The sequence below is a fragment of the Balaenoptera borealis genome (genome assembly GCF_965194805.1).
Source record: "Balaenoptera borealis genome assembly, chromosome: 7".
Taxonomy (NCBI): Eukaryota; Metazoa; Chordata; class Mammalia; order Artiodactyla; family Balaenopteridae; genus Balaenoptera; species Balaenoptera borealis.
In genome coordinates, this window is record NC_138864.1 from 74,039,333 (window position 1) to 74,059,128 (window position 19,796).

The 19,796-nt window shown below is 35.8% G+C and overlaps 1 protein-coding gene across 16 annotated transcripts in view; it reads right to left on the reverse strand.

The window, feature by feature from the left end:
* AKAP9 (A-kinase anchoring protein 9) overlaps nucleotides 1-19,796 on the reverse strand; it is a 149,783-nt gene that overhangs the window by 82,317 nt on the left and 47,670 nt on the right. For all 16 annotated transcript variants that reach the window (XM_082398163.1, XM_082398161.1, XM_082398162.1 and 13 more), the window contains 6 exons: nucleotides 17,332-17,411; nucleotides 13,956-14,100; nucleotides 13,142-13,227; nucleotides 6,244-6,358; nucleotides 5,586-5,784; nucleotides 633-729 (listed from right to left, as the gene is read on the reverse strand). In XM_082398163.1, the coding sequence (XP_082254289.1) occupies nucleotides 633-729; nucleotides 5,586-5,784; nucleotides 6,244-6,358; nucleotides 13,142-13,227; nucleotides 13,956-14,100; nucleotides 17,332-17,411 (722 nt within the window). The remainder of the gene's footprint in view (nucleotides 1-632; nucleotides 730-5,585; nucleotides 5,785-6,243; nucleotides 6,359-13,141; nucleotides 13,228-13,955; nucleotides 14,101-17,331; nucleotides 17,412-19,796) is intronic.

Here is a 19,796-nt window from a genome sequence, read left to right on the forward strand (position 1 = left end):
CTGTAGGACTTAAGAACTAAAAATTTACTGAGTGAAGATCAGGGTTTTACAGTTATGTTTGAGAAAAGTGGCCACAAATTGGGAATATATACAGTGCTGAGGAGAGGCAAAAGGTGGTTTAGCTAAATGAGATATACTGTAAAAGATGAGGGGCTTTTCTATAGCATATGGCCTGTGCTGAAGAAAGCCTCATCCAATGTCCCAGCCCTAGCATACTGAATTTTGGGAATTCCTAAATACTATTCTAGAGACAGCCTAGTTCAACTTCCCATGGTAGGAAGGAAAGCTGTTTCTCTTTTCTGAAACTAATTTGTTATAAAGTTCAGGGCACTGAAACTAATTTGTAATACACCCTATGTCATATAAAACAAGACAAAGTTTAAACTAGAACATATTTAGGGGGAAAAAACACCTCTTAATTTCAACTTTCTTGTGTTTTTCCTATGCTATGAAAGTACATCAAATTTCTTCACTTACATATTCTTCTGGGTCTTTTATATAAGGTATTATCCTCATATTTACTATACTTAATTCTTAGCAACTATTTACTGGATAATTATTAAACCACAGACATAAAAATGACAGTAACAAAAATAAAATCAGTGTAACATAACAGTTTAAAAATATAATACCTCTGTTGCACCATCAATGTTCTGTTTTATACAACTTCCAGGGTATACTGTTTTCTGTACATCAGATTCAGTAATTACCATTGAATCAATGGAAAAGCTAAAAAAAAATAAAAGAGGATGAAAGAATTAGCGTTGTGTGTAAATTTTACTGTTAGTCCAAATTTACAGCATGCATAAAATGTGTATTGGGGCAATGGAAACAAGAATGACAGGTCAAGAGTTACAGGTATTGTAACTTAAGTCATATTTTTGACTGATTAAAAATAAAGCAGCAGAATTAAATGACAGAATATTTTGACAGATTACCCCTGAATTTTATGCCATTGTATAAAGTCTACTACAAAAGCATGACATGGAGCTCTTTGTAAGTATTAACATTTTTTAAAAGTTACCTATGCTATTATTGAGTAAAAAGTTTATAAAATCTCATTTTTATTAAAAATTTACACACACACACACACACAGAAAAAAGTCTGAAAGAATACACATCAAAAGTATCACTGATGGGCTTCCCTGGTGGTGCAGTGGTTAAGAATCCGCCTGCCAATGTAGGGGACACGGGTTCAATCCCTGGTCCAGGAGGATCCCACATGCTGCGGAGCAGCTATGCCCATGCACCACAACTACTGAGCCTGCGCTCTAGAGCCAGCAAGCCACAACTACTGAGCCCACGTGTCAAAACTACTGAAGCTCACGTGCCTAGAGCCCATGCTCCGCAACAAGAGAAGCCACCGCAATGAGGAGCCTGCGCACCACAACAAAGAGTAGCCCCCGCTTGCTGCAACTAGAGAAAGCCTGCACGCTGCAACGAAGAAGCAACACAGCCAAATAAATAAATAAATAAATAAGACCTTCATTAAAAAAAAAAAGTAACACTGATTACCTCTAGTGGAATAGGTGGGCAGTGACAATGAGAAAGATTCTTAATTTACACATAACCACTTCTGGAATTTTTTGTTTTTAATCTATTTATGTATCTTTTGGTACTCATGTCCTTATTCTAGATTGTACTGTATTTAGTCATTTCCAAATGTTCACTCTTACAAGTAAAGCTATGGTGTAAATCCTCATAAATATATCTTTTTTTTTTTTTTTTTTTTTTTAATTTATTTATTTTATTATTTTATTTTATTTATTTCTTGTTTCTGGCTGCGTTGGGTCTCCGTTGCTGCACGCGGGGCTTTCTCTAGTTGCGGTGAGTGGGGGCTTCACATTGCGGTGGCTTCTCTTGTTGTGGAGCACGGGCTCTAGGCGTGCAGGCTTCAGTAGTTGTGGCATGTGGGCTCAGCAGTTGTGGCTCGCAGGCTCTAGAGCACAGGCTCAGTAGTTGTGGCACACGGGCTTAGTTGCTCCGCGGCATGTGGGATCTTCCTGGACCAGGGCTTGAACCCATGTCCCCTGCATTGGCAGGTGGATTCTTAACCACTGAGCCACCAGGGAAGCCCTCATAAATATATCTTTGCACACATCTGTAGATGTTTCTACATAAAAAAATCCTATAATTGTTAACATTTAAAATTTTAATATAATGCCATCTTTGAAAAACTTACATTAATTTAACTCCATAATAGTACCATTTAAGTATTTTCTCAAAACTTCAACAACACAGAGTCATAACAGTCTTAAAACTTTCTTAGAACATGTATGTCTTTATTTTTGAGATTACACATTCTTTCAAATGCTACTGGTCGTGAAAGTTTCTTCTGTTGTGACTTGCCTATACATCTTCTATATTCATGTTACATGATCGTAAAAACTCATTTTTCTTGTCTTTATTCTCTGCCCTTTCCTGGTTCTTCTTTCTTATCATTTTGTCTGTTTCCTCATAGTTTCTTGCATACACTATTATGATCCTTTTGTTTCATGTCTTCTTATTTTCATAGCCCATGGAAAATCCTCCTGATTATTTATCCAGCTATAAAGACCCAAACTTCAAAAAAAAAAAAAATGCTGCTTAGTCCACAAGGACTTCAATTCTGTAATTTTATAGCATTTGAAAGTGTTTATCCCAAATTCAAAAAAATAGTCTGGCTAAAACCAAATTCACTGTTCCCATCTTACAAATTAAGGTCCTACCCTCCACCTGTCTGATTTCTCTGTTTATATTAATACATCATAAACCTCCATATTCTCTAGCTCAAACAACACAGGTCATCTTTCGTCTGCTTTGCTCCCAAGATTCCTTCTATTTCAATGTCTCATAGTCAACCCTTCATTTCCATTCCCCCTAGAGCCACTCCAAAAAACATCACTGCAGAAATGTGAAGTGATGGGCACTGAAAAATGCCACAAAGACATGGGTTTATGTTCCAGCGCTTTGGCTGTACCGTCATGTTATATTCCTCAATCATTACTTTAAAAAAATTACTGTTTTGTGAATAAGTATTATTTCAATGATTGGATTGAAGTCCCCTGAGGTAAAGGACCACTTTATACACATCTAAAGTTTCCTCCATGACATCTAGCCAAGTCTCTTCCCAGTCATGGTTTCTTTTAATCCTCACGATCTCAAGGAAGTTTTTATTCCCTAATATTACTTAGACATGTTTATATATCAGCCCAAGACCACATAGCCAGTCAAAGGTCAAATCAGGAGTCAAATGTAGGTCTGTCTGACACTAAAGCTCATGGTTGTTCCAATTCCATACTATATCACCAAGAGGTTTCTAGTATGACATCACCAAATATTTGTTAAATGAATGACAGTTATTTTTCTTAAACTAGTTCAAGTCTATCTTAGGAGAATAGTATATTCTTTATTCAAAAAGTGCTATAGTTGTGTCCAAATATGTGATGACATTTAACAAGAAATAGCTATAAATACATGTTCATAGGAGTGAACATGGCAGTCAATAAGACTCATTTTTGCGGGGTGGGAGAAAACTAATGGTTTTAGTTGAAAGGTATTGTTAATACATTTCCAGTGATTATTAGAGAAACTCTAAAAAAGCATGATGAGCTGGCAAAAGCCCAAGTGCAAGAACAGCAAAGTAGGTCTACACTTCCAGAAAACTTCCTTTTCTTCATGCTTTGGAGAGAAAACATCACTAATTAAAGGAAGGAACTTGAAATACTGTAAGTGGTTATTAGAGAGTTCTTGCTATATACCTATTTTCTTTCTTATCAAAAAACCTAAAGTAATAGTTTCCAAATATCAATCTATGGACTGCCTGCATCAGAATTATTTTGTTACAAATACAAATGACCAGAATCCATCTCAAAGCTACTGAATCTAACTCTTCAAATGTAAAATCCAGTAACTGTAATTTCAATAATAACAATGAAAAAATAATAATTTCAAACACTAATAATTTCAAAAACCTCCAATGTTTTTAATGAAGGGTAAAGTTTGGGAACCACTGACCTCAAATTAAATGGAAGCTTTATAAGGCTGTGCTAATGCTGGATAAACAATTCCAAAGCCTACATACAGACCCTGAATAAAAGATGGAGAAACAGAATGCTTCCGAAGAAGTGTGGAAATTCAGTATTTTGTCTCCAAAAAAAAACCAAAACAAAACAAAAAAACGCCCTTGTCTTTAGGTTCCAATAACAAGTGCCTATAGAGACATCAGTCTTAGAGCAGCAGAGCCAGTCAAAGTTAGGTTAAATCTCTGAGGACTTTATAGAGCTAGTTAAATACTACAGCACACTTCCCTACTAAATTATAAACTGTTCATTCATTTAACAAGTATTTATTGAGCACCTACTATGCACAGGGAATTATTATAGGGTTTGGGATACAGTGAATAAATAAACAAAAATCCCCTTACAAAGCTTGAACTCCTTCCCAGGGGACAGATAACAAAAACAAATAAATAAACCTCCCCTCCAAATATAATATAGACTTGTTTTTATTTTATATAAATACATAGTTTTATATATATAAAACAGTTAATATAGAAAAATGAAGCAGGAAATTCATATACAGAGTTATAAGGGATGATTTTAATTTCAATAGGGTGATCAGGATAGGCCTCATGAGAACATGACATTTGAGTAAAGACCCAAAGGAGGTGAGTGTGTTGGGCATGGAAATACCTAGAGAAATATCATTCCAGGTAGAGGAACAGCAATGAGAGAGAAATTCATAAGGCAGGAGCATACTGACGGTTTGGGTATCTCGAGATTATATGGCTTTACAATAGTAAGTGACAAGCAAGTCTGCAGGAGATAAATTCAGAGATAACAGGGACCCATTATATACGTCCTAGTAAGGCACAGTAAGGACAGATGAGCACTAGAATAGCATGATTTGTCTTAAATTTTAAAAGCAAAGTTTTAGAACTGTGTTGAGAACAAACTTTAGGGAAGAGTTAGAGTAGAAGCAAGGAGATCTATTGTTGCAGTAATCCAAGTGAGACATGATGATGGCAGGGACCAGGGGATGAGAAGTGGTACAGTTTAGATTTATTTTGGAAGTAGAGATAACAGGATTTCTTGATAGACTGGAAGTGAGGTTTGAAAGTGGAGTCACCAGAGATGGAGTTAGATGGCTGCAGAGGAGCAAATTTTGAGGGGAAGATCCAGTTGTATTTTGGACATGGTAAATCTGAACATTAGACAACCAAGTGGAGAAAGTCCAGTATGACTGGAATGATCATATCTTATATTCTATGTGTATTCCCCATATCAAAGTAGCAAAGACTGGGCACACAATAAACAACAAGTAACATGCACACGGCCTGATTTAACTTAGCATATTCATAACAACAAGCATCTTTATAAAATAAAGGTGTAAGTAAAATTCCTATTATAAAATGTATTTGGTTTACATTAATGTTTACTTCACACATTTCAGAGATGAAGAATTATCTCCTGTTATTTCTTGGCAATGCTATAGCCCATCTCTTTCAAGCAAATTTGCTTAATTTACACTTTTTTCTTAAAACGACCATACTATGATTGTTACTAAGCTACAAATACTAGTGAATGAAATAAGTAGATGGATACCTTGGCTGAACTGTAAACTCATTAACAGCTTGTAGCCTTTCCTGCAAAGAATGAATCTCTGCCCCATAGTTTTCTTCAGTTTCTTTCAGTTGCTGCTGCAAAGAGGATACGAGGTTTTCTAATTCTTGAACTTGTCCTTCAAGTTGTTTAATTTTTTCGGTATCTTGCAGAGCAGATAACTTGCTTTTATGACAAACATCTGAGTTACATGAATGGAAGAAAATGCACATTTCAATACAAATTTCTTAGTGAAATACCACAATCACTGTTTTGAATGTGCAGAGAATATTAATTCTTCTTTGAAAAATGTTTTTTAGCAGTAATAACTCAGGTATCAATTTAAACTCATTTAGACTGAGTACAAGAAAACATGAATAGTATAATTCAAGATCATTTCTTCTATCTTCATGGCTGCAGTACCCCTAAAACTACCAATTTTATGTCTTTAAATTGAAGATAATTTATAACCAGAGAATGTAAGAAGTGGGAAGACATGAGTAGTCTAAATCTTTCATTTTAAGGATGAGAAAACTGAGACCAAAGAGGGTTACAGTGAAATGCACAACGCACTAAGTTGTCTCAAATTTTAAAGTAAAAAATCAAATTACTGAGCATTTGGTATAAAAACACCACATTATGGTATATAATCAAAATTTACCAGTGTCTTGAAAATTTGTCATCTGAGGATGGGTTGATAAAAAGTCTGTTTCCTCTTTTGGTAGGTTTTCTTCTGCAAATTCAAGTTTCACATCACCTGTCTGCTGTCCTTGAATCTATTGAAAATAACAGAAGAAAAGCAGTGACATAAATATATGACCCAGGATTGTGAAAACTATATAAAAGCAACTTTACCTTTAAAATGTTTTTTCCAAAATCACCTAAAATTGTGACATTCTAATACAAATACTTTCCCTTCCAAGTTATTCCACGCTCTCTTTTGACACAGTGACTCACATCCCATTCCCTTCACAGCACTGATATTATATTAGTAAACATAATGTTCTTTCATAACCAGAAGGAATTTCATTTTACTATAAAAATAGAAGCTACACAGAATTTTGGTATAAAGTTCATAATAACATTTAAAGTATGACTTGATCTCTGAAATTTCAACTCATACACAGTAAATTTTATATTATCAATACTTAATAACATACCTGCTATTAATCTCTGGATATAACCTACATACAACCAGGTAGCTGACAAATGTATGCTGTTCTTTATACAAAAGGAAGGAAAAGAGCAAAACCAGATAAACCTCAGCTTATTTCCTTAACTATTAAAACTAGGCAGCAATATGTCAGATGTGTGTATTAATTTAGTCATTCCTCAAATATTTAATAATCAGTCTACTATGTGGCCAGTATTGTGACAAGGGAGAGTAAGAATATAAAAAGAGTAAAAAAAAAAAAAAAAAAAAGGTATACCTGCCCTCACAGAATTCATCAACTAATTGGGGAAGTAAAATCAAACAATTAGAGAAGCATTAAATTATAATGTTTGACTAAAGGGCAATAACAGAAGAAAGACTGATGTGGATCTAAGTAATTATGGAGGAAGTCAAATTTGATTTGGGCCTCCATCATTTCGGGCAATGATTAGGAAAGTTTACATGGAAGAAAGAATAAGAGCATTTGTGAAAGAATGACCTGCTATAAGTAGTGAAGACAATGATCTTGAGGGACAGGGGAAATTGCACTAGATAAATAAGACAGGTATAAAGAGCATCGTAAAATAAAAGCAAGGGATGAGTTTGGACTTGCTACACTAGATGAACAAAGGATACCGTAGAAGGAGGTGAGCAACAGGATAAAAGCTATTTCCCATGAAGGCTATTTCAGTTGGTACTACTCTTATCATGTCCTCTACCCCACTCCTACCCGCTGTGTACATTTCAACCAAGGATCTTGCCTCCTACTTCCTAGAAAAAATAAAGCCCATCAGGTAAATACTTCAGTTTACAGCTCAACCTTTCTATATTGTCACTTAATTCATTCAGCAAACATACAGTAAGCCTTTACCGTGTGCTAAACAAAGCACTGTGCTAAGAGGAAATGAAAATAAAGAGAAGACTTCCTGATTCTGAAGGGTTTAGTGGGGTTTAGTCTAGTGGAAGAGGCAGAAGAGTAAACAATTATAATAACATGAAAAGTAATGTAATACAAATGAACCTTTGTACAAGGAGCTATGGAACAGGAAAGAAAGGAAGGTAATCAAGTATTTAAAATAATGGAGAAAGGTAAGTGCAAAAAAATTAAAAGTACAGATATTAAGAGAATGGAGGAAGAAATTTCTAGTCTAGGAGGATAGGTAAAGAAGATGACACAAAGGGTAATCTGGGACGAAGTGAGAGAGTGGCATGGACATATATACACTACCAAACGTACTAGCTGGTGGGAAGCACCCTCAGCACAGGGAGATCAGCTCGGTGCTTTGTGACCACCTAGAGGGGTGGGATAGGGAGGGTGGGAGGGAGAGGCAAGAGGGAGGAGATATGGGGATATATGCATATGTATAGCTGATTCACTTTGTTATAAAGCAGAAATTAACACACCATTGTAAAGCAATTATACTCCAATAAAGATGTTTAAAGAAAAAAAAAAGTGACACAAAAGAAATAACATTTGAACCAACTGGAATTATAAGTAGGAATACACTAAGCAAATCGGAGGGGGAAGGGCAGTGTTAGACAGAAAGAACAGCATGCAAAAAAGCCCCAGGGGTCTGAAAGATATGGGTGCATTTTGGAAACTCTAAGTATTTCAATATGGCTAAAATGAAGAAGAGGATTAGTAGATGAGGCTAACAGGTTAAGCAGTGATGTACTGCCAACTGACTCATCCCAACCAACCTCTGGGATGCCTCTACAGTTGTAGCCAACTTGCTGGGATAAAATGTGAAATTCACTTTTTTATCTATTGTGCAGAAAAGAGTTAACACAGAAGTTGTGAGATTTCTATCTCTTTAAAAAGGCCTGCTTACAAGTCTGGCCCTTGGCTGGCATCTGGAAACTTAGCTGGTAAACGGTTCTCTACACTAATATAAAAGTTTCCCTAAATTGTAAGAGAGTCTCATGCCTGGACTGTACAAGCAATATGGTTTATGCTGAACACATGCTTTCTTTCCGGAAGTCTGAATTTGGTATGTTCTGGCAGAGGATGCCTATCTGACTGACACCTGATTAAAAAAAACTACGGTTTCCTAGGCTTAGGTGAGCTTCCTTAGTAGTCAAAACTTAGCACGTATCGTCACAACTGCTAGAGGAATGAAGTGTGTCTTCCTGTGACTCCACTAGGAGAGAATTTTAGAAGTTTGTGCCTATTTCCTCCAGACTTTGCCCCATGCTCCTTTTCAAACCTTTATGGGGCTGATTTTGCTCTGTATCCTTTTGCTGTAATAAATCTTAGCCTTGAGTACAACTATTATGTTGAATCCTGTGAGTTCTTCCGGTGAACCACTGAACTGAGGAGTGGTCTTAGGGACCCTCAGCACACCCATACTCTGCCTTATTATACAGACACGTAAGGTGTAAGTTTCACTGATACAGGGAATGAAAAAAATAATGAGTTGTCTTGGTCTTGTTCCTCTCCTTTTACTTCCACATCAACTGACTACCAAATTCTTTAGGTCCTTCCTTAAAATATCTTATGAATCGTCCCTTCTTATTTCCTACCTCCCACTGCCACCAGATTAATCTCCCTAAAAGTTCAACTTCATGATGTCTAGACCATGATCACAAATCTCCAACAGCTTTTTAACGCCCACAAAAGTGTCACCAAGCATTCAAAGTTTGGTACAGTCTAACCTCTCTAATCTTAAAGTCCATTACTCTCCAAGCAATATGTCCCTAATATATCGCACTTACACCTCCAAGACTTTTATCATATCACCTCTTCCACCTGGAATGCTATTCCCCTCCCCCTTCCTTACCTAAACCTACACATTTTTCATGGTCCAATTCAAGTCCCACTTCCTCCAAGAATTCTTCCTTAATTATTTGCACCCATACTCATCTACATATTTGCTTAATTCCAAAAGTACTTGGCTTTTATTTTATTTTTTATTTTTTTGGCTGCACCTTGCAGCACGTAGATTGGAGTTCCACAACCAGGGATCGAACCCATGCCCCTTACAGTGGAAGCATGGAGTCTTAACCACTGGACTGTCAGGGAAGTCCCAAAAGTACTTCGCTTTTGAACACTAATTAAATGTTGCCTTGGATAACTATTTTATATACATATATATACATATACACACATCATATTTCTTGAATTAGCCTATGAAGTCCATCAATTTATAAATTCCTTCCATCTAGTGACTATTTACACTGTATACTGCTTTATTCCCAGTACACAGTACAACCTAGCATATAATTAGCAAATAAAAATTACTGGCTGAATAAGTGAATGAGAACAAGGTATACATCTTTCATTTCTTTTGTACTCCCTTCAGAGTATATTTCAGTATGACGTGAGATCAGGGGTTAAGGGAGAGAATTGTCTAGGATGATATGATCCTCAAGTTTCTGGTTGAATGTCACTCTTCAAAACTGAGAAGGGAGAGAAGCTGGTTTAAGGGGAAGAAATTAATAAATTCAATTTCAATGTTAATTGAGACATACATAAAGGATACTCGAGTAGAGATATCCAATTAGATATACGACTCTGCAGCTCAGGAGTAAGAACTGACTAGACACAGAGATCTGGAAGCCATGGAAGTGAATGAAGGCAGCATACAGCATAATTAGCAGATCAAGCGCAGATTTTTGGTGACTATAAATGGGTGGGCAAAACCCACAATGAAGGCTTAAAAAGCCACAGAATTGAAGTCACAGAAGCTAAGAGAAGAAAATATCCTAAGAAAGTAGCTAATACTACAAAATAAAAAAATAACAGAATTAAAAAGAAAACTAGTTCAAGATACACTGAGCATGTGTTTATACCTAGTTGCAAAGTAGAAGTCTGACTTTAATTCTAGGCTACAGAAGTATTCTTTTGCGTACCAAACAGTTTTTCTTGTTTTTTTTTCCTTCCTAATTGTTTCCCAATTAGGAAAAAAAAAAAAAAAAAAACCTTTTTATTTTTAATACTTCCCAACACTTAAAAAAGCAAAAGACCTCACATAAAATTGATAAACTGAAGGAATAAACAACACTGGGACCCGTTCCTACGTGACAACAACATGTGAAGCTGAGCAGTCTCTGCCCCCTTTAGATGAGGTATGTTTTCTCCAGGTTTCACTTTTCCAGCTTTCACTTGGCCTTCTTCATTTACTTTATGAGCTAAGCTCACGTAGGCATTTATGTTCATGATCTCTGACATATATCTCTCCTCCCTCCCCATGACTCAAAATCATGATGAATCTTTAAAAGGTATAAATCCATAATAAACCAAAAAATAAAAGAGACTAAGAAAGATTTCAAGAGAAAAGGGGTGGCAGAATACTGATTAAGCAGGGTGGAGGAAGCAGCAGCCTAAAGCACATGTGAAGGGAGCCACAGTTATAGGAGACAGTTAGCTCACCTAGTAGAACCCTAGAAAGGCCCCAGGCTCAGAGAGAAATCAATGACAGGTAGAGATCAGAAAACAAATACATTGACCTTTAACTAATCACAGTACAGCCCTTTCTGCTGATTCAGTCAGGAAGAAGCCTGGTGGCAGGTAAAAGTTTTTCTCAAAACAAACTGAAAGAAGTGTCTGGGGAGAACTAAGGAAGCAAGTGTGGGTGTTTGTGTTCCACAGTGGCCTCCCACATTCTGGCACTGGGGAAGGGAGGTTTGTGTCTCACCAAAGGAAACTGTTCCCCACTCACTGTCCTGAAAGGAAAGAGGCAAAATGACAAATATCACTGTAGTAACTTGTTTACTGTAAGCCCTCCTACACTATTTAATAGTTTCAACTATGTACTGCCATAAGGAAAAGCAACATATTTTTAAAAGAACAGAAGAGTACAAGGATGCAAGGTAAGAAAGCAGAAAGAAAATTTGATAATTAAGAATTCACTGGTAACTTTCACCAAAGAAAGTTTAATGAAGTATAAGTTTGGAGCTTGTTTACAGTGGGTAGAAGAGAGAGCAAGACAGGAAGAGATGGGAAACTATGACTACAGCCTATTCTTTCCTTCAAAGAATATGACAATGAAGTTGAAAGAAAACACAAAGGGAGATATTGGATTCAAGGAAGACTGGTTATGTTCAAAATAGTGGAGACAAGAGGAATATGCAAGGGGCAAGAAAGACAGAAATAAGAAAAACAGACAAGGAAGCTGAAAGCACAGAAGGGAGGGGAAGAAACAGGTTATCAATCTTAGAGGAGATAGAAGGTGATGTTAACAAAAGGACAGGAAATAAAATAACCTTGGTTATGAAAAGGGATAACTTCTTCTGAGACAGAAGGAAAACAGAGTATTTTCAGATTTAAAGAAATACATATGGTCTACAGGTAGCAAGATGATAATTTATAACTGATAGCTCCCATACTCACAGAAAAATGAGAAATAAGGCCATCTGCAAAGAAAAAAGGGGAATAGAAATGGAATGTATGACTTGAGGGAAGTTGTAACATTAGGTAGCATCCACTGAGGGGACTACGAGAGAATAAATGACAACATAAAAGAATTGTCAAGTGATCCTGAGGGTCCAGCTGCAGTCAGAGACCATGATTATGCAGTGTCACCAAACCACATCACCATCTAATTTTCTTAGCAGCCCTCAGAAACCCAAGTATGAGTGAAGAAGAAGGGTTCTCAGAGGCAGGATAAGGGCAGCAGAAAAACAAATCTAGACTACTAAGGGTACTGGTAAGAAAATGGGTAGGGTTCAATATCTAGCTATGAATGGAAGGGGAAAGAAAACTAGTAATTGTAGAGAAATGTGGAATTAAAGAAGGGCTTTGAATCTATCCACCATCCACCTGTCCTCCTACATAGTTATCTGTAAGATACTGGGATAGGTTTATAGATTTTAGGAAAGGCTGGATAAGGTTGTGCTTTAATTGCACAGAAAGAGGAAGAGAGAGGGAAAGGAGAAAGGGGGTAAAATAGAATGGGAAAAAGAAGGAGGGGAAGAGAAAGAGGAAGAACTAATATATGTTATTTTTCTGATATAGTTAATAAATTATATGATGCCATCTATACTCTCTTACCTAGTTTTCTATGTGCACATTTCTAAAACAACTGCTTGAAAGAAATTTTATATAACGCACCATGTGAAACTAGCTATATTCTAAACAACAAATCACATTTTTCTCTAAAACAGACTCACTGCTTTAAAAAATGTTATATGTAAAATTAAATGCAACCGTTTCACAAAGTTTACAATTTGACATTTTATATACATTTTAACTTTATCATGACTTCAAAAACTCTCTAAAGAGGTAAAGAGTATTCAAATTGCAGAAATTCCTTCAGCTCACTGATACTATAAATATATGTCACTTTTCCCTAATTTTCTTTTCATGTTCACTTATTTTAGAAATTCTTGGTTGATGAAATAGCTTACAAAATAGCAGGTAATACAATAAATGCAAACATCGTAATACATTTTCCATTTTACAGACCTTACTTAATCGTGACTGAAGTACCAAGAGTTTGTTGTATTCTTCCGTTACTTTGTTGAGAAGAGTTTGCACATTTTCTTGAAAATCTAAATGATAAACAATTATAATAATTTCACTCCACAATAAAAGTCTGCTTCTTTCAATAAGTATTATTCGTCTATTCATAACTTTAGAAAATTGCCTGCTAGAAGTAAAATTCATATATTTAGTAACCAACAATTAAAACCTCATTAATGTGGAACACCTGCTACAAAGATTAACCTGACAATTTCATATTAAAATACATTAATTTCTTTTGGCATTCATTAATTTGTACATATTTGTTCATTCTTCATACAAACGGACGGGGTAGGAAACATTTTATCTGTGAAGGAATATCAAAAACATTAATTGAGGTTATAATTTGTAAAAATGAACTAATATAGGATTCCTATTAAGAAAGATAACTGAATGCCTTATTCTTTTTTAAAAAAATAAAACCCCGACATAAACTTATTCAATAAAATACAACTTTTAAAGGTTTGGATCTATGGTATAAAATTAAGAATTATAGTGAGGAAAAGATAGAAGTAGAGGAACAGAGGATAAAGAGACAAGGAAACTTGTAGACAGCTTTGGTTCTCTTTATATCACAATTACTGCATTGTAAAACTAAAAATGTACATTAAAGATTTAAGATTTCATGAACCTGAAAAAACAAGATGTTAAGATAACTCAAATTGGCTAAGTGATAAAATCATGAATTAACAGAGAAAGTTAATCAATTCATTTAAGAAAATTGCTCTGTTCAATAATGTGGTAAAGCCTTTATTACCTTGAACTTCATATGTATAATCTTGCAATTCTAGTTCTTGATTTTCAGAAGTGTGAACACAGGAAGTCTCTTTCTCTTTCTCTTCTACATTTACTTCACATTTTAAAGCAGGAGTATAATGTTCACCAAGGACACTGCAAAAAGTCTGTTGACAACAAAATTAGGTATTTTATGGAATTAAAATTTTGATTTCTGCCACTAAAGATCATTAAACACTATTTTTCTATATGCAAAAGACAGTCAAAATGGCACAGAAAAATCAGTAAGAAAACACTCTTCCGTATATCAAATCAATCTGCAAAAGAAATAGCCAAGTCTAAATCTTTCTCTCTCCACATATAGAATGTGAAATTCTTCTTACACCAGGAAAACACTGATAGTCTTCATTATCTATAATATATATCAAATATATCTATCAAATTATAACTTTTTGCTTCTTCCTAATAATGAATATATCTTATACTTTAATCTACCACTTTCTGGCTTGGATCCTATCGTGATGTTATCTTTGTAAGGTCAACTACCCTTGAAAAAACACCAAAAGATGAGGACAGAAGTTCAAAAAGTAGTCTATAAATTCTATAGAAATTATAATATATGAAGTAGGAGAACACATTCATAGACTTTAACATAAGAGAATATTATTCTGTGGTTTATACACAGAAAAAAATAAAAAACATTTGACACATCATTCTGGTTTTTCTCCTGAGCAACAGACAATTCTATCATCACTTACAAATAACATATGCCGCATAATCATTTCATAAGCCCTCTAAATAAGTTTCACCTTTGCCCCTCATGCAACTGGAAATAACAATCGACAACTTCTAGACTTAACCAATTTGTTTATTGTTGCTATTTCTTGAGATTTGCCTAAAAGTTAAACTACACTATCTATTAATAATTGACTTTATTAAATTTTCAACACAGTCCCTAAGGTAGAATTTTATCATAAATTGATAAATTGATTCAGGTTGGTAGAAACCTGAAGGATCACCCAATTTACAGGTGAGGCAACAGACCCAGAAAGATGAAGTAACTAGTCCATAGTAACATCAACGATTAGTGACAAAACCAGGTTTCACGATGAACTCCAGGGGACCTCTCCATTACAAGTTGATTCATATTTCAACTTCAGATTAGGGGTCAAGTAAAAACATTAATGGAAGAAAAGAAAATATAAAGTCAGCTTATAAATAAACTACTGTGACTTGGGCCCTCTTTCCATATTTACAGACTATCAACAATGGATATGAAAGGACAATGCCTGAACCCTTCGGCAGAAGTGGAGGCTGAATGAATGTGGTATTTCTGACTTTCTTTTGCTTTTTTGAATACTGTTTTTGAACTATTCTGTAGGTAATCAGAATCAGTAAGGCAGCTTTACCTTCCCAACTAATACCATCCTCCTCCCTCTTCGATTAACAAATACACAGGCTGGGATGGAGATCTGTGACAAGCCTAGGCATGTATTTTAAATTTTGAACTATTTCAAATATGCAGAAAAAATAGTTGATCTATTACTTAGCTGTAACAAATACTAATATTTTGTCATATTATATCCATATTTTTAAAAAGAAATTGAACATTACATACAGATTTGAAGATTTCTGAATTAAGTACTGCTTACGTATTTCATTCACCTGTCTCTCTGCCCAGAGGTGATTACTCTAACATGCATGTTTTTATACTTTTTTCTTTCGAGATTTGCTGATATTAGTACACCTAGCAAACACTGCAATATGGTGTTCCATTGTACAGATATAACACAATTTGTTTATTCATTTGCCTGTAGATAAAAATGAGTTGTTTCTAATTTTTGACTTAACATAGACATTCTTGCAATGAACTTATCTGGTTGTGCACAAATGTGAGCCTAAGTAGAAGTAAATGCCTGGGCTGTGTGATGTACATATCTTCAACAATATACCTTGCCAATCTGCTTCTCAAGGTAGTACACTTCCACCAGCAGTGTAGAAGCGCTCCTATTTCACCCGATCTTCACAAATATAATTATACTTGGCATAATTATAATTGGCAATCTACAGTGTGAAGTCTTATCTCACTAGTCTTGTGCAAGATCCCCAGGTAAGTCATCAAATCACTCAACCACCAAAGTGGGCAGGGGTATGAGATAGACCTGCTTAAGGCTCTATTGGTCTGTTTTTTTTAATTAGGCACACCTTTTGTGTATTCTACTGCTGAGATAATTTACCTAAATTTCTTTTGTTTCAAACTGATTATCAGGAAAACATTTAAATGCTCATTTTAAACTTAAAAACTCAGCAATATTTTCTTTTTCTTTTTCTTTTTTTAATTTTTATTTATTTATGGCTGTGTTGGGTCTTCGTTTCTGTGCGAGGGCTTTCTCCAGTTGTGGCAAGCGGGGGCCACTCTTCATCGCGGTGCGCGGGCCTCTCACTATCGCGGCCTCTCTTGTCGCGGAGCACAGGCTCCAGATGCGCAGGCTCAGTAATTGTGGCTCACGGGCCCAGTTGCTCCGTGGCATGTGGGATCTTCCCAGACCAGGGCTCGAACCCGTGTCCCCTGCATTGGCAGGCAGATTCTCAACCACTGCGCCACCAGGGAAGCCCCTCAGCAATATTTTCTAAATACAGTTCCAAGATAAGACAGTAGGGAAAACTAACTCAGATGATTCTGCCTATCAAATTTGTAGTAACTTAAAATTTAGCATTTCTTGTCTAAAAGTACTTTCTAAAAAAAAAAATCTTTATTGGAGTATAATTGCTTCACACTGTTGTGTTAGTTTCTGTTGTACAACAAAGTGAATCAGCTATAACGTATACATATATCCCCATATCCCCTCCTTCTTGAGCCTCCCTCCCACACTCCCTATCCCACTCCTCTAGGTGATCACAAAGCACCAAGCTGATCTCCCTGTGCTATGCAGCAGCTTCCCACTAGCCCGTCCATTTTACATTTGTAGTGTATATATGTTAGTGCTACTCTCTCACTGTGTCCCAGCTTCCCCTTCCCCGTGTCCTCAAGTCCGTTCTCTACGTCTGCGTCTTTATTCCTGCCCTGCCACTAAGTTCATCAGTACTGTTTTTTTAGATTCCATATATGTGCATTAGCATACGGTATTTGTTTTTCTCTTTCTGACTTACTTCACTCTGTATGACAGACTCTAGGTCCATCCACCTCACTACAAATAACTCAATTTTGTTCCTTTTTATGGCTGGGTAATATTCCACTGTATATATATATATGTGCCATATCTTCTTTATCCATTCATCTGTTGATGGACATCTAGGTTGCTTCCATGTCCTGGATATTGTAAATAGTGCTGCAATGAACACTGTGGTATACGTATCTTTTTGAATTATGGTAAAAGTATTTTTAACTAATACCTTACCTGTGTAAAATGAGAACATTCTTCAGACACTGCTCTGTGAAGTTTTCCAATGAGCATTTGTAAAGGCTTCACTTCATCACCTAATAGAATAGATATCACATTAAAATGTTCAGTTTACATACTTAGAAACTATTTTCATATTAAACCTATGTCAACTGGAAGCTTCCTGGCAATAAGATTAGTTTTAAATTCTTTATTTCTTTCAATGTTATTTTGTGCTGCTCAATGTTAACCATCTAAGATAATTAGTAGGATTTTCAATTTATATCCCACAAAATGGTACAAAGAAGTGACTTAACAATTTTTTTTACTACAACCCAATACAAGAAATACATCATACAGCATAACCTATTACATATATACATCCATATAAAACTGAAACAAAAATTTCACAAATCAATATTTACTCTTTCTACATGCTATGCACACCAATGTGTTCTGTTCTACTTTATCACTAGACTGACTTCGTCGCCCATTAACGGACCCATTAATTAACTTGTAGTCTGAAACACTACAGAGTCTATCTGAAGAGGATACCAATACAAACAATATATGCTTAAAATCTTATTCAATTGCCGAAGAACTGCTGAAGTGAAAAACTATGGTATTCTTATTTAAGCCACACTTTAAATTCTACTCTGTTCAACAAAACAATTCCAAACTTATGAACCACCTCATTCACAAAGGCAGATCTGTCAAGAGTGGGGGCCTAAAGATACCTTGAACAGAGGAAATCTAATTTAATTGAGTAATTAAATAAGTATTAAAGGTAAAAGTTAACTGCAACTAGTCTTCCACTTAAGGTTCCTTAAATATTGCTGCTTACACAGTACCATCTTAGTCTTTGGCTCACTCTACAGTCTCCCAGGGCATCTCATTCTTGTCCTTGGCCTCAAATGATCTTTTTTTTAAACATCTTTATTGGAGTATAATTGCTTTACAATGGTGTGTTAGTTTCTGCTTTATAACAAAGTGAATCAGTTATACATATACATATGTTCCCTTGTCTCTTCCCTCTTGCGGCTCCCTCCCTCCCACCCTCCCTATCCCACCCCTCTAGGCGGTCACAAACCAGGATCAAATGATCTTTTGATTTACAAATCTTTATCTTGTGCCTAAACCTCCCTCTTAGGTTTCAGCTTTCTATTTTCAACTGCCTACTAAATATCTCTTTTTTAAAAATTAATTAATTAATTTATTTGTGGGTTTTTCTTTTTAAACATCTTTATTGGAGCATAATTGCTTTACAATGGTGTGTTAGTTTCTGCTTTTAACAAAGTGAGTCAGCTATACATATACATATATCCCCATATCTCCTCCCTCTTGCATCTCCCTCCCATCCTCCCTATCCCACCCCTCTAGTTGGTCACTAAGCACCGAGCTGATCTCCCTGTGCTATGCGGCTGCTTCCCACTAGCTATCAGTTTTACATTTGGTAGTGTATATTAGTCCATGCCACTCTCTCACTTCATCCCAGCTTACCCTTCCCCCTCCCCATGTCAAGTCCATTCTCTACATCTGCGTTATTATTCCTGTCCTGACCCTTAGATATCTCTTTTTCAACGTCAACAGGTATTTTTAACTCAATGTTCCAAGCTTAATTTACTATTTTTTCCACAAATCTGGTCCTTATCCTCCTCATGACTGGAGTCACCCTCAATCCAATTACTCAAGCTAGAAACTTAGGGATCATTCTCAATTCCTTCCCCTTTTACTGCTAATATTAACTGCAGACTACAGCCTACCTCTTTAACTCTTAAACTTTCCTTCCTTCTCCAATCCCCAATGACATTTTAGTTCAACGTCTTAATGTTAACAGAATTACTGCCAAAGTTGCTTAACTGGTCTTCCCATCACTTATCACCTCCCCCAATTTGCCCCAATGCTGTCATCTTAAAATAAAAATCTTATGATGTTACTCCCACTATTGAAAATCCTGCATTAGGTCTTATCACCATTGGCATAAAGATTAAACATGCTTCACTTAGGGTATATGAAGCCTTTTCTTATCAAGCTCCTGCCAATCTTTCCATCTTTATCCCTCAGTACTTTTTCACACACCTTGAACTCTCAACTCTCCAAAATGGATGCAGTCTCTCATGCCTCTACATTTAAGACTCAAGAGCTTTCGCTAAAATTCTAACCTCCCTACTCCTGCCTACTGCCTCACTCTTCCAGGCAGTACTAGACTTTTCTCCTCTCTCCTTCCATTCTTTCTGTTCATTCTTCTAAAATAGAAATTTTCCTATTGTTTTCTAAGAGTTTATTTTATATTGCTTTCCCACAGGATTGTTGACTTCTCGGGGAAAATAACTCAGTGATTTTTAGATTTCTCAAGCACTTAAACGAGTATCCTATGATTATGTGAACAAATGAGTCCAGGACTGGAATACCCAGTCATGTTCCTCTATGGGGTCTAAGTCAAGAACAGAATCATGGAGTGGTGGGCTCTAAGTGATACTTAT